The sequence below is a fragment of the Rhinoraja longicauda genome, chromosome 6 (genome assembly GCF_053455715.1).
Source record: "Rhinoraja longicauda isolate Sanriku21f chromosome 6, sRhiLon1.1, whole genome shotgun sequence".
Taxonomy (NCBI): domain Eukaryota; kingdom Metazoa; phylum Chordata; class Chondrichthyes; order Rajiformes; family Arhynchobatidae; genus Rhinoraja; species Rhinoraja longicauda.
The window spans coordinates 1280245-1293807 of NC_135958.1; the positions used below are offsets into that span (position 1 = coordinate 1280245).

Genomic DNA, 13563 nt, shown 5'->3' on the forward strand with positions numbered 1-13563 from the left:
GAGCTCCAGAGCCCAGTGCCCAGAGCTCCAGAGCCCAGTGCCCAGAGCCCAGTGCCCAGAGCTCCAGATCCCAATGCCCAGAGCCCAGTGCCCAGAGCTCCAGAGCCCAATGCCCAGAGCCCAATGCCCAGAGCCCAGTGCCCAGAGCTCGAGCCCAGTGCCCAGAGCCCAGTGCCCAGAGCCCAGTGCCCAGAGGCCAGTGCCCAGAGGCCAGAGCTCCAGGGCTGGGATGTGAAATCACGCTGCATCAAATATCCAACTTCATAACCACACTGGCGAATTAAACCCCCTGTAACTATTGAATCCGGCGCACATTGTCATAATCCCGCCCCTTTTGTGGCTAGTTTGGAATAGTACAGTATATAAATACCGTCTGTGAACCAGTCCCGTCTTGGACCGGCCACAAGTCTTCCTCTGCCAGAACTCATGGAAGCTTATCCCACATCCTCCTTAGTTTATGTGTGTGTTCTCAGCGTGGTCGGCACAGTCGCTTTCCTGAGACTAGCCATGGTTGAGATACAGTGGAACCATCGCCTGGTTATTTATGTGATACTCCTTATCGCCCTGGAGAGGATTTGCTGCGTTTTCCTGGCGGGTTTCTCTGGGATTCTGATCTTCACAGCTGCATGTGTCCTAGTGTTCCAGTCACTGTCCTCTCCCAAGTTACCTGTGCAAGGGAAGGCCGTGTTCATTACAGGTAAGGCTTGTCCTGGAAAGCTGCAGGAAGCTGCACTCGTGACAACGTGTCTGGGTTTTCTTTGTGTTGTTTAAATGGAATTTTGTTTGAAATAAATACAGTCCAAAACATAATTTATAACCACTTCTTAAAAAGCACAATGTCCTGCAGGCAGTGAATATATGTTCAATCATGAATGGATTGTTTTGATTTTCAGAATTAAACATCTGTCTGAGATAATATAACACATGTCCTGCTGTTTTTACGTGTGCTTTTGTTTTTACGTCGGATCTACAGTGGCAAAATAACCTGGTGTGTTTGGTTAGGGACTGGCTTGTGATTGGGACTGTTGTGGCTAAGTTGCAAACATTCACCACATTCTGGAGGTCCGGCAGATTAACCCCTGCCAGTCCCAGCTCTCTTCTCTGTTCTCCGTATCAAACTATCCAAAATTCATTTTTCTTTTAGAAGAATGATTTATGAAAGCGCTTATTTACAGTTTTAAACGGAACTCTGCAAAAGGTCAACCTGGAGAATTGATCTTGGACGGCACGGAGTGAACCGAGCCCGTCTGCTCGCAGTAATGAATGGACGTGATCGTTCTTTCAAAATAAACCGCGCTGAAATAAAACGAGTGCAATTTAGTTTGTGTTCTGTCCCTTTGAAATCCGAGGACTTCACAAAGAAATGAATGAATGGGTTGACCAGTTTGCCTGGTCGGCGGGAAAGCAAATCTTAGCACCCATTTGTCATGGACTGGACCGTTCACTTCTCCATTCAAAGCCAGCAGTGAAACTGGCACCGACCTGTTAGTCAGCGGCGACCAACTTCAATGTTGTGGAGTTCCGACTGTGACTCTTGGGGTTGTAGTTTTTGTTATTTTTAAATATTCCAGCCCTGGCTCATTGGATGCTCCACATTTCAGCTTTGTCCGCTCGACCGGAGATGAACTTACTGAGTGGCAGTTTCTGTAGGAAAACGAGTTACTTCTTCAGACTGAAGAAGGGTCTCAACCAAAACATTACCCATTCCCTCTCTCCTAGATGCTGCCTGACCTGCTGAGTTACTCCAGCATTTTGTGATACATGTGGGGCAAGTTTTATTTACACAGTGGGTGGTAAATACCTGGAACACACAGCTAGGGGGGGTGGATGAAGCAGATACTATAATGGTATCTAAGAGACCTGTGACTGGGCACATGGATCTGCAAGGAATGGAGGGATGGCAGTCTTGGCATCATGCTCGGACACTGTGAGCCGAATGGCCTGTTCTTGTGCTATACTGTTCCATATTGCAAGGGAGGATTTGAATGAAGATTGGCGCGAGGTTGAAAGACTAGAGCCAAAAAGGGACTTATAAAACTTTGGTTGAAGATGCGGTGTGCGGGTTTTCTTTGCGGAGATGAGAGGCAGGGGTAGGGAAGGCATTTCACAGCCTGGTGCCAAGGCAGCTGAAGGCAAAGCTGCCAATGGTAGGTGGAGTAACTGTGGAATTAGTAGAGAGTTGCTTTGCAGATTGATCTGCTGCGTCTGCTTGCAGTCTGCTACGGAAACATCGTGTGGCTGCCATTTCAAAGCAACTTTAAGAGAATGAATGTTGTCCGGTTTGTGTTGTGTGGGTCTGAAATTTCACTTTGAAATGAATGAAAGGGCTGATGTTTTTTCTGGAGCGGTGGGCAGATTAACCCGAGCACCCACTCATCCTTTCAACACGGGACGTGACCATGACCGTGTCCACTTTCTCTTCCGTTCACCCCCATCAATGCCAGCAGGGGACATTGGCTCCGATACACTCATTTAACAAGGAACCGCGGGGCTGCAGTGATTTTGCTGTTTACGTTTTGCGTTTTAAAATATTCCAGCTCCGGTCACTGAGACGCTGCAGGACACAACACCATCCATTCAGTGAGAGCGGAGTTTAATGAAAGCCAGTTTTTGCAGGGAACGTTATTCCAGCCACTCCTTCCCATTTGTCATTGTCATTGGCAAATTTTCCGTTAAGAGTTAATGTTAGTTCCAGGCTCTGTCACGCAAAATATAACTGTGGTATGTGGTGTGAGAAAACGCATCTGCCATTTGAGCCAGTTTCAATTCAAGGCTGATATGTGGCTTCACAATAATCTATCGTTTGATTGTGAAGGGTTTGGATTGCTTTATTGGTTTTATTGGGAAGTGGTATGAGCATTAGAGATACTCCCTGGCATCACCTCTGATTGCCCTGCTTCTTACTTCATTCTGCATTTCATAACCTCTCCACAAATAGTTTCCCTCTGTCAATACTTTCATCATCGGATAACTTCTTCATTTTCTTTTAGACAAAGTCATGCAAAGAATGTTTCTGAATGCCAGCTGTTATCAGGCAACTGGACCATGCTGCCACAACCAGAGAGCAGTGTTGGACTACTATCTACCTCTTTCATGACTCTCGGACTATCCTGCATTTATCATGTATCTATACACTGTGAATGGCTCGATTTCAATCATGCATTGTCTTTCTGCTGACTAGTTAGCACGCAACAAAAGTTTTTCACTGTACTTCGGTACACGTGACAATAAACTCAACTAAAAAACGAAGCTGTCCTTGTAATGAAACCTTTCGGCCTCAATATAATTCTGCTGCGTTGTTACTGCATTTGAAGGCCGGCTCATGTACCTTGGAGTGTCGAGGGCTGGACTTTAGATCTCCAACCAGAACTTCATCCAAGTGTAAAACAGCTTCCATAGTCTTGCATTCACCAAGGAGAATGATGCAAATGTTCCATGGCTCAGGCAGCATCTGAGAGTTAAAGACCAGTCATTGGATCGTAGTACGTCCAGCAGGCAGTCTGTCTACATCAGCAAGGACCGATGGATTGAAACTTTATTGTCACATGTAGTTTAGAAGGATGAGGGGGGATCTTATTGAAACATATAAGATAATTAGGGGATTGGACACATTAGAGGCAGGAAACATGTTCCCAATGTTGGGGGAGTCCAGAACAAGGGGCCACAGTTTAAGAATAAGGGGTAGGCCATTTAGAACGGAGATGAGGAAGAACTTTTTCAGTCAGAGAGTGGTGAAGGTGTGGAATTCTCTGCCTCAGAAGGCAGTGGAGGCCAGTTCGTTGGATGCTTTCAAGAAAGAGCTGGATAGAGCTCTTAAGGATAGCGGAGTGAGGGGGTATGGGGAGAAGGCAGGAACGGGGTACTGATTGAGAGTGATCAGCCATGATCGCATTGAATGGCGGTGCTGGCTCGAAGGGCTGAATGGCCTACTCCTGCACCTATTATCTATTGCCTAGTTGGAACAGTGAAATTCTTTGTTTCGCATACAGTACATTCATACACAAAGAATCACCTTGTACAGGGTGCCGACAAAGTTGTAAACAGAATTCAATACAGTTAGTTTATTTGAGAGACCATTCGGCCCACCAAGTCCATGCTGACCAGCGATCCTCTGTACACTAACAATATGCTACACATGAGAGACAATTTACAACCTTTACCAAAGCCAAGTAACCTACAAACCTGCACATCTTTAGAGTGTGGGAGGAAAACCGGAGCACCCGGAGAAGACCCACGCGGTCACAGGAAGAACGTACAAACTCCATACAGACAGCGCCCGTAGTAAGGATCAAACCTGGGTCTCTGGTGCTGTAAAGCAGCAACTCTACCGCTGCACCACCGTGCTGCCCGATATGACCATGGCTTTCTGTAAATGACCCATTGCATTCCCCTCCCAACATCTGCAGTGCACAGCTGTAATTATATCATGAAGTGCCTGTTGCTGATCGCACCATCGAGTTTAGCTGTCACCATATTAATAGGGGTCTGGTTACAGTCAAATATGCTGTGCAATACCTTGGTTTTTGAAGTGCCTCTCTATAATTATCTCAACAGCATATTTTTCTGGGGATTTCCAAGTTGTGCCATCATCTGCAATGAAAGAATAACTCGCTCCACCGAGCCAAACAGATGGCTTCCAAGTTTTTCTTCTCTCTTCAGTTGCTGTTGTAGTGGGTGGGCAAAACATCTTGTCCCCGCGCCACTCCTCGTGTTGGTGGAGCTGGCATAAGCCCACACTTGAACACTGCTGCAGTGGGGGGTTGTGGGAATGAAGTCTGGCCAATGCATTTGTCAAGAGGTGAACAAAAACACAGCAGGTGGTTCCCTCAGACCTGCTGAATGAATGAATGCTTAGTCGCATGCAACAAGTCACGGTGAAATTCTTTGCTTGCATACCCAAGGTATGCAAATAGTCGCTCATAAAGGGCGCTTATAAAGTACCCCCTTTGTTCTTCCCCCTCACTCACGGTGTTTCCCCCACTCCGGCTCCTCCTTTATTCCTTCCCATGGCAGCGGCGTCCTCACTTCTGGAATTCTCTGCCTCAGAAGGCAGTGGAGGCCAATTCTCTGAATGCATTCAAGAGAGAGCTAGATAGAGCTCTTAAGGATAGCGGAGTCAGGGGGTATGGGGAGAAGGCAGGAACGGGGTACTGATTGAGAATGATCAGCCATGATCACATTGAATGGCGGTGCTGGCTCGAAGGGCCGAATGGCCTACTCCTGCACCTATTGTCTATTGTCTATTCCACATGTCCTTCCTCATTGGCTGGTCGGGGCCATCATCGACCTCTCCACTGCCGCTGCTGGAGCCTCTGTGGTGCTGACCCAGAGCCAGGCTCTGCTGACCCCTGGGCCAGTGTCCGCGCGCGGGCTTCCTCGACTCGCGGGGTTCCCCATCAAACCCGCGATGTTGCTGGAATGTTCCCTTAACCAAGGCCATTAAAGGTAGATTGGTTGGTCACCCCTGTGGCATCTGTGGGTGAAATGCAGAATGCAAGCTCGTGCTTTTTACATTCATAATCTTAGATAAATAAACACATCGATAAATAAACACCATGCCACTTTGAAAGAAAATGCCATTGTTTGAGTTTATATTCTTTGAAGCAAGAGGCAATTGTGAACTATCTGGTGCAGTTTTCATATAATGGTGGAAAAGACAATCCAACAATGAACACTGATACAAATATTCCAATACTCTGTGCTTCCCGGTTTTACAAACCGCAGATGACTTCTTTCTTCGGCTGTAAGTCTTCAACTTGTACCCAGTGGAATATGTTCCAAATTTGTCAACGGTCAAACAGCATCTGTGGAAAGAGAAGCTAAGATGAAGCTTCTGCTCCAAACGACAGGCCAAACGTAGCGCGGCATTATTGTTCGAATGTGGTCAAACATTCTCGCTATGGCAAGATATTTTTTCAGGATCGTGGCTGCAACACCATTTCAATTTTTTTTTCATATAAAATTTAAAACTATATTTTATGGCAGTTAATTGTGCCCCAAAAATGAACAAAATTGATCTTTTCAACATGATGTAAATTAAACTGCAGGTTGAGAACCTGCCGAGCCAACGTTACATGGACAAGTACAGCTCAGGCCAGGCCCTTCGGCCCACAATGCCAGTGTGGAACGATGCCAAGACCAGCTTTTATCTGCGTGCACATGATCCATTCCCTCCACTCCCTGCACACCCAAACGTCCCCTAAATACCACCATCATGCCTGCTTCAACCATCACCCCCGACAGCACATTCACCACTCGGGCTGCCAACTGTCCCGTATTAGCCGGGACATCCCGGATTTTGGGCTAAATTGATTTGTCCTGTATGGGACCGCCCTTGTCGCGTATTAGGCCCGGATGGCGTTGCAGGCCCGGACACTGTAGGCCTGGACACTGTAGCCCGGGGACCGCTGTAGTGCCGGACAGTGTAGGCCCGGGCATTGTAGGCCTGGACACTGTAGGCCAGGATACTGTAGTCCCAGACAGTGTAGGTCTGGACACTGTAGGCCCGGACACTGTAGTCCCAGACAGTGTAGGCCTGGACACTGTAGGCCCGGACGGCGTTGTAGGCCCGGAAACTGTAGGCCCAGACACTGTAGCCCGGGGGCCACTGTAGTCCTGGACAGTGTAGGCCCGGACACTGTAGGCCCAGACAGCGCTGTAGGCCCAGACACTGTAGCCCAGGGGCCGCTGTAGTCCCGGACAGTGTAGGCCCGGGCGTCGCCTAACGGAGGTTGTGTATAAACCCGCCTCCCGGCCCGGGTGGCCACCATTGGTGGAGCGGAAGCACGTGGCCACTGGCTGGGCGAGGTCACGTGGGGCGCGGGGCGATGACGTCACCCTTTGTCCCTTATTTCGGAGTGAGGAAGTTGGCAACCCTACTAACTACCCTCTGTGTTTTAAAAGAGACTTGCCCCACACATCTCCTTTAAACTTTGCCCCTCTCACCTGAACGCTCTGCCCTCTAGTATTTGATCTTCCATCCTGGGATAAAGGTTCTGGTTGTTAATCCGATCTGTCTTTCTCATAATTTGATACACTTCTGCCAGGTCTCTCTGCAACCTCTGGCGTTCCAATGAGAATAATCCGAGTCAGTCCAATCTGTCCCATTAACTCATCCCCTAATCCAGGCGTGCTTCTGAATGGGGCGATCAGAGCTGGATGCAATACTCCATATGCAACCTATCCAAAATCCTATAAAGCTGCATCAAATTCTGAAAGAATAAGCACTTAAAAATGATGCTTTTTAATAAAGGATTTTTTTGTTACATTTTGGGGGGGGGGGGGGGGGGGGGGATTGAATGTTGAGAGAGTGAAACTTGGTGATCACCTGAACTTAATTGAGGCAAGTAAAATAAAATATAGGCTCACTGTCTTTGTGAAATTGAGCAATGGATAATCATCTACATTATAACGTGCAGCTTTAGCTTTGCAAGTTGCAGATGCGACAAGCATTTGGAAACATACTTTGCACTGAGTGAGGCACAAGCCAGCAGAAGAGCAATGCCTGACACAGTGGTCACAGCAAACGTCTTTCATTGCTGAGACATTTGCAGTTAGCCGTGTGTTAAGTATTGCTGCTCGTCACTCCCAGCAGCTGTGTGGGCTCTGTAATGCAGCAAAGTTGTGTAATCTCCACCTCGTTCCAAGTGGCACCAGTCCACGCTACAAAGCTGCCCGTCATTTTGCACTAATTGATAGAGAACTGGCCCTTTCACTCGGAGGCCACAACAGTAGCGAGAGCAAGAAACAGAAATATTGTTCTTGTGCAGCAGGGCTGTGCTGTTCGGGCGTTTTCTTTGGATGGGGGACGTGGAGATTGCCCGGGGTTTCTTACTTCAGCCTTCATCGAAAGCTGAAACAAACGCTGCATTCCCCAGCCCACCATCCTGCCGCCAAATAGGAACAAAACTCCACTGAAGATTTTCACGAGGAACGATTAAGAATTAAATTTCAGACCCATATGAGACGAAACAAATGCTCCAAAATCCTTGAGTTCTTTCGTTTTAGAGATGCAGCGTGACGCTGTGCCCTTCAGCCCACCATGTCCTGACCTCTGACCACCCATACACTCGTTCTATCCTACACGCACTAGGGACAATTTGCACAGAAGCCAATTAACCGAGAAATCTGCACGTTGTAGGAGTGTGGGAGGAAACCGGAGCACCCGGAGAAAACCCACGTGGTCACACAGAGAACATACAAACTCCGTACGGACAGCGCCCGTAGTCAGGATCGAACCCGAGTCCCTGGTGCTGTACGGTAGCAACTATACTGCTGCGCCAACCCTCTTGGCTACTGCCCCACACTGCCACTGACACTCTCTGTATGGTGTCTTTTCTATAGATCAATGAGTATAGACGTTGGGAGGTCATGATGCAGTTGTATAAGATGTTGGTGAGACCGCATTTAGAATATTGTGTTCAGTTCTGGGCACCATGTTATAGGAAAGATATTGTCAAGCTTGAAAGGGTTCAGAAAAGATTTACGAGGATGTTGCCAGGACTAGAGGGTGTGAGCTATAGGGAGAGGTCGAGTAGGCTGGGTCTCTATTCCATGGAGCACAGGAGGATGAGGGGTGATCTTATAGAGGTGTACAAAATCATGAGAGGAATAGATCGGGAAGATGCACAGAGTCTCGCCCAGAGTAGGGGAACCGAGGACGGAGGACATGGGTTCAAGGTGAAGGGGAAAAGATTTAATAGGAATCCGAGGGGTAACTTTTTCACACAAAGGGTGGTGGGTGTATGGAACAAGCTGCCAGAGGAGGAAGTTGAGGCTGGGACTATCTCAACGATTAAGGGACAGTTAGACGGGTACATGGATAGGACAGGTTTGGAGGGATATGGACCAAGCGCAGGCAGGTGGGACTAGTGTAGCTGGGACATTGCTGGCCGGTGTGGGCGAGTTGGGCCGAAGGGCCTGTTTCCACACTGTATCACTCTGACTCTAACTGCCTCGCCACTAAAAAGGTTGTTTGTTCAAGTCATTTGTAAGCAACTTGATCACTGATCTAAACTTAGTGCAGAGAATACTGAAGGAGGTATTCACCCCTTTGTTATCAGCACTTCAATCAAGAACCTCTTCTTTTGCCCTCTTCAATGAACATAAAACATTTCATGGAGGCACAATGGACTGCAGACGCTGGAATCTTAAACAAGCACAAAGTCCAGGAGGTACTCAGTGGGTCAGGCAGCATCTGTGGAGGGAATGGACGGCTGATGTTTCGGGTCAGGATCTTTCTTCAGTTATTTCATAGCTGCCTTTGAGATCTGCCAGTTTTATGTTTGCAGTGTCCGAATAATAGTAATGTTTGCCAAAAAAGGTGATCAAAAGTGGTTGATTTATTCACACTTCTCCAATATACTGTCCAGACCATGGTTTGATCTGTACTTTGATACACTTAAGGCTTTAGAGATACAGCGCAGAAACAGGCCCTTCGGCCCATCGAGTCCATGCTGACTAGCAATCACCCCGTACACTAACATTATCCAGCACTCTAGGGACAATTTACAATTTTATTGAAGCCAATTAACCTACAAACCTGCGTGTCTTTGCAGCGCAGGAGGAAACCAGAGCTCCTGGGGAATACCCACGTGGTCTTAGTGAGAACTTACAAACTACGTACAGACAGGATGGAATCTGGGTCTCTGGCGCTGTAAAGCAGCAAGTCTAGTTTTGTGCTGCCCAGGACAAATGACTAATGACTTAGACGAAGGGATTAAAAGTACCATTAGCAAATTTGCAGATGATACTAAGTTGGGGGGTAGTGTGAATTGTGAGGAAGATGCAATAACGCTGCAGGGTGACTTGGACAGGTTGTGTGAGTGGGCGGATACATGGCAGATGCAGTTTAATGTAGGTAAGTGTGAGGTTATTCACTTTGGAAGTAAGAATAGAAAGGCAGATTATTATCTGAATGGTGTCAAGTTAGGAGGAGGGGGAGTTCAACGAGATCTGGGTGTCCTAGTGCATCAGTCAATGAAAGGAAGCATGCAGGTTCAGCAGGCAGTGAAGAAAGCCAATGGAATGTTGGCCTTCGTAACAAGAGGAGTTGAGTATAGGAGCAAAGAGGTCCTTCTACAGTTGTACCGGGCCCTGGTGAGACCGCACCTGGAGTACTGTGTGCAGTTTTGGTCTCCAAATTTGAGGAAGGATATTCTTGCTATGGAGGGCGTGCAGCGTAGGTTCACTAGGTTAATTCCCGGAATGGCGGGACTGTCGTATGTTGAAAGGCTGGAGCGATTGGGCTTGTATACACTGGAATTTAGAAGGATGAGGGGGGATCTTATTGAAACATATAAGATAATTAGGGGATTGGACACATTAGAGGCAGATAACATGTTCCCAATGTTGGGGGAGTCCAGAACAAGGGGCCACAGTTTGAGAATAAGGGGTAGGCCATTTAGAACGGAGATGAGGAAGAACTTTTTCAGTCAGAGGGTGGTGAAGGTGTGGAATTCTCTGCCTCAGAAGGCAGTGGAGGCCAGTTCGTTGGATGCTTTCAAGAGAGAGCTGGATAGAGCTCTTAAGGATAGCGGAGTGAGGGGTTATGGGGAGAAGGCAGGAACGGGGTACTGATTGAGAGTGATCAGCCATGATCGCATTGAATGGCGGTGCTGGCTCGAAGGGCTGAATGGCCTACTCCTGCACCTATTGTCTATTGTCTATTGTCTATTGACACTGGCCAGTCTCCACGTTTGCATCTGTATGACATATAAATGACCTGACGCGATGTTTTCCATTTTACAGTGCATTCCTCCAACTCCAGACCCTCGAGTATCCCTGAATAATGGGTGCATGGAGAGTGGTTATGCCAACGGCCAATAAAGCCCTGGGCTCCAGCGTTCCTTCTCTCACCCTCCATCTGTCATCCATTGCTGTGTAGTTTGGTTTGGTGATACAGCATGGAACAGGCCTGTCGGCCCACTGAGTTCATGCCAACCGTCAATCGCCCATTCACACCAGTTCTATGTTTCCTCCATTCACATCCACTCCCTGCACACCAGGGGCAATTTAAAGAGGCCAATCAACCTACAAACCCACTCGTCTTTGGGATGTGGGAGGAAACCGGAGCACCCGGAGGAAACCCACATGGTCACAGGGAGAAGGTGCAAACTCCACACAGACAGCACCCAAGGTCAGGATGGAACCCGGGTCTCTGGTGCTGTGAGGCAGCAGCTCTACCCGCTGTGCCACTGTGCTGCCCTGTTTTTGAGATACTTACCCAGTAACACTCCCTCTTTGCCAAGCCATTGTCACCTCCTCTATCATCCATTATAACTGGGTGGAAAGCATAACAGAGCATTTATGAAAAGTATGATAGAATCATAGAGTCATACAGCATGGAAACAGGCCCTATGGCCTAACTTGCCCACACCGGCCAACATGTCCCATCTATACTAGCCCCACTTGCCTGCAGTTGGCCCATAGCCCTCTAAACCTGTCCTATCCATGTACCTGTCTAATTGTTTCTTAAACGTTGCGATAGTCCCTGCCTCAACTACCTCCTCCGTCAGCTCATTCCACACATTCACCACACTTTGCGTGAAAAAATTAATCTTCAGATTCCTATAAAATCTTTCCCCCTTCACCTTAAACATATGTCCTTTAGTTCTCGATTTCCCTTACTCTGGGCAAGAGACTCTGTGTCCACCCGATCTATTCCTCTCATGATTTTATACACTTCTATAAGATCACCTCTCATCCTCCTGCGCTCTAGGGAATAGTCCGAGCCTGCTCACCTCTCCCTGTAGCTCAGACCCTCGAGTCTTGGCAACATCCCTATAAATCTTCTCTGCATTCTTTCCAACTTAACAACGTTTTTCCTGTAATATTGTGCCCTGAACTGAACACAATACTCTAAATAACAAAGACAAAATTGCAGTTGTAAAGATGCTACATTATTATGTTATATTATTTTGGCAAGTGACTGCCTGGCATTTCTGCTCATGTTTGTATACCACAGCATGCCAAGCAATTGCGTTTCTGGGAAGGTAATTGGACAAGATTGACGATCCTAGAATCATTTTCTGTCTCTGGTGACTGGAGCTGACCTGAGCCATAACCATTGAGCACTGCAGTTGATAACTCCTACAGTGGGGAGAGGAATACCATGTACAAGTCCTATCTTGTGTTGTGCATACGTACTGAGCCAAGATTAGACTTGGCTGTGACTCTCCCTGGAGCTGATGTCATTGCTCACATTCACTTTACATGCTTGTCCATGAAGAACAGATGCTTTAACAAGGTCAGCTAACAGTGTGTATGAAGAATTAATCCCCTCACCTTCTGGCCTGCCTGATACAGCTGTTTGCTGTGTAGTCCAACTGGGCGATCAGTGGAAAACAACACAGCTGTCCTCCAGCCCTCCAGCATGTCCGTCGGTCTCTCTGTAACTGAGCCACCACCATCTCGTTCAGTTCACAACACAGTGAAGAATACTTAGCTCTCAGTCCCCACTGCTTCACTGCCAGCAGTAAAACCTACCCTACCCTGTATCCCTGAGCAAGGGAAATGTGGAGGACGGGGGATGTGGAAGAAAAACAAGTTCAAAGCTGTTGCTCGGTTATGAGCTTTAGTGGAGAGGTCCCACCATTGCAGCTCGGCCAATGAAAGGATTGGGCTCAGAAAGTAGAGCGTTAGTGGCGCTGCATAGAGTCACGGCGCCAGCGACCCGGCTTCCATCCTGACTGCGGGTGCTGTCTGTGTGGAGTTTGTACGTTCTCCCCGTGACCGCGTGGGTTTTCTCTGGGTGTCCCGGTTTCCTCACACATTCCAAAGACATGCAGGTTGTAGGTTAATTGGCTTCTGTAGATTGTCCCTGGTGTGTGTAGGATAGAATTAGCGTAGGGGTGATCGCTGGTCGGCCCGGACTCGGTGGGCCGAAGGGCCTGTTTCCAAGCTGTATCTCTAAACTAAACTAAACTAAATAGGCACAGTAAACACATACCTGTCCTTAATTTGCACAGAAAAAGTAGCCAGTTTTAAATGCCTGTGCTGTGCCCCATGCCAGCCTTGTGTCGTGTTTGGTATTCAGTCTCGTGTTGAAGGTGGCGTTAGGCTATTGTCCTGGCAGGCAGCAGCACAGCTGATGCTGTGGAACAAGGGTTTCCGACAATGAATTGCTCCCTCTGGAGAAAGCAGTGGATAAAGATCAATTAATTGACAAGGCAAGTCTGCAAGCTGACAGACACATCGAGCTCGAGTATCTCTACGGGTCAGGCAGCATCTTTGGAGAACATGGATAGGTGACGTTTCACAGAGTGCTGGAGTAACTCAGCGGGTCAGGCAGCATCTGTAGAGAACATGGATAGGTGACGTTTCGGTTCGGGACCCTTCTTCAGACTGAAAGTAAGTAGGTGGTCAGGGAAGAACTGGAGACAAGAAAAGACCAGGACAATCAGGGTCGGCACGAGATGACCACGGGCGGGATGGTTTCCTGGCCAGGGACAGAGTGATCTTAAGTCCATTGTTGCAAACTGTGGACCTGGTTAAAGGGCTGGGGTGGATGAAGTGGAGAGGGGAGTGTTAGTAGAAGTCACTTAAAGCTTGTCCAGCAACTTT

At 47.9% G+C, this 13563-nt stretch overlaps 1 protein-coding gene across 1 annotated transcript in view; it reads left to right on the forward strand.

Annotated features, from left to right (window-relative positions):
• The first annotated feature begins 426 nt into the window (after window positions 1–426).
• Window positions 427–13563, forward strand: part of hsd11b2 (hydroxysteroid (11-beta) dehydrogenase 2) — a 40385-nt gene continuing 27248 nt past the window's right edge. Inside the window, exon 1 of the mRNA XM_078400325.1 lies at window positions 427–697. Coding sequence (XP_078256451.1) covers window positions 427–697 — 271 coding nt within the window. The remainder of the gene's footprint in view (window positions 698–13563) is intronic.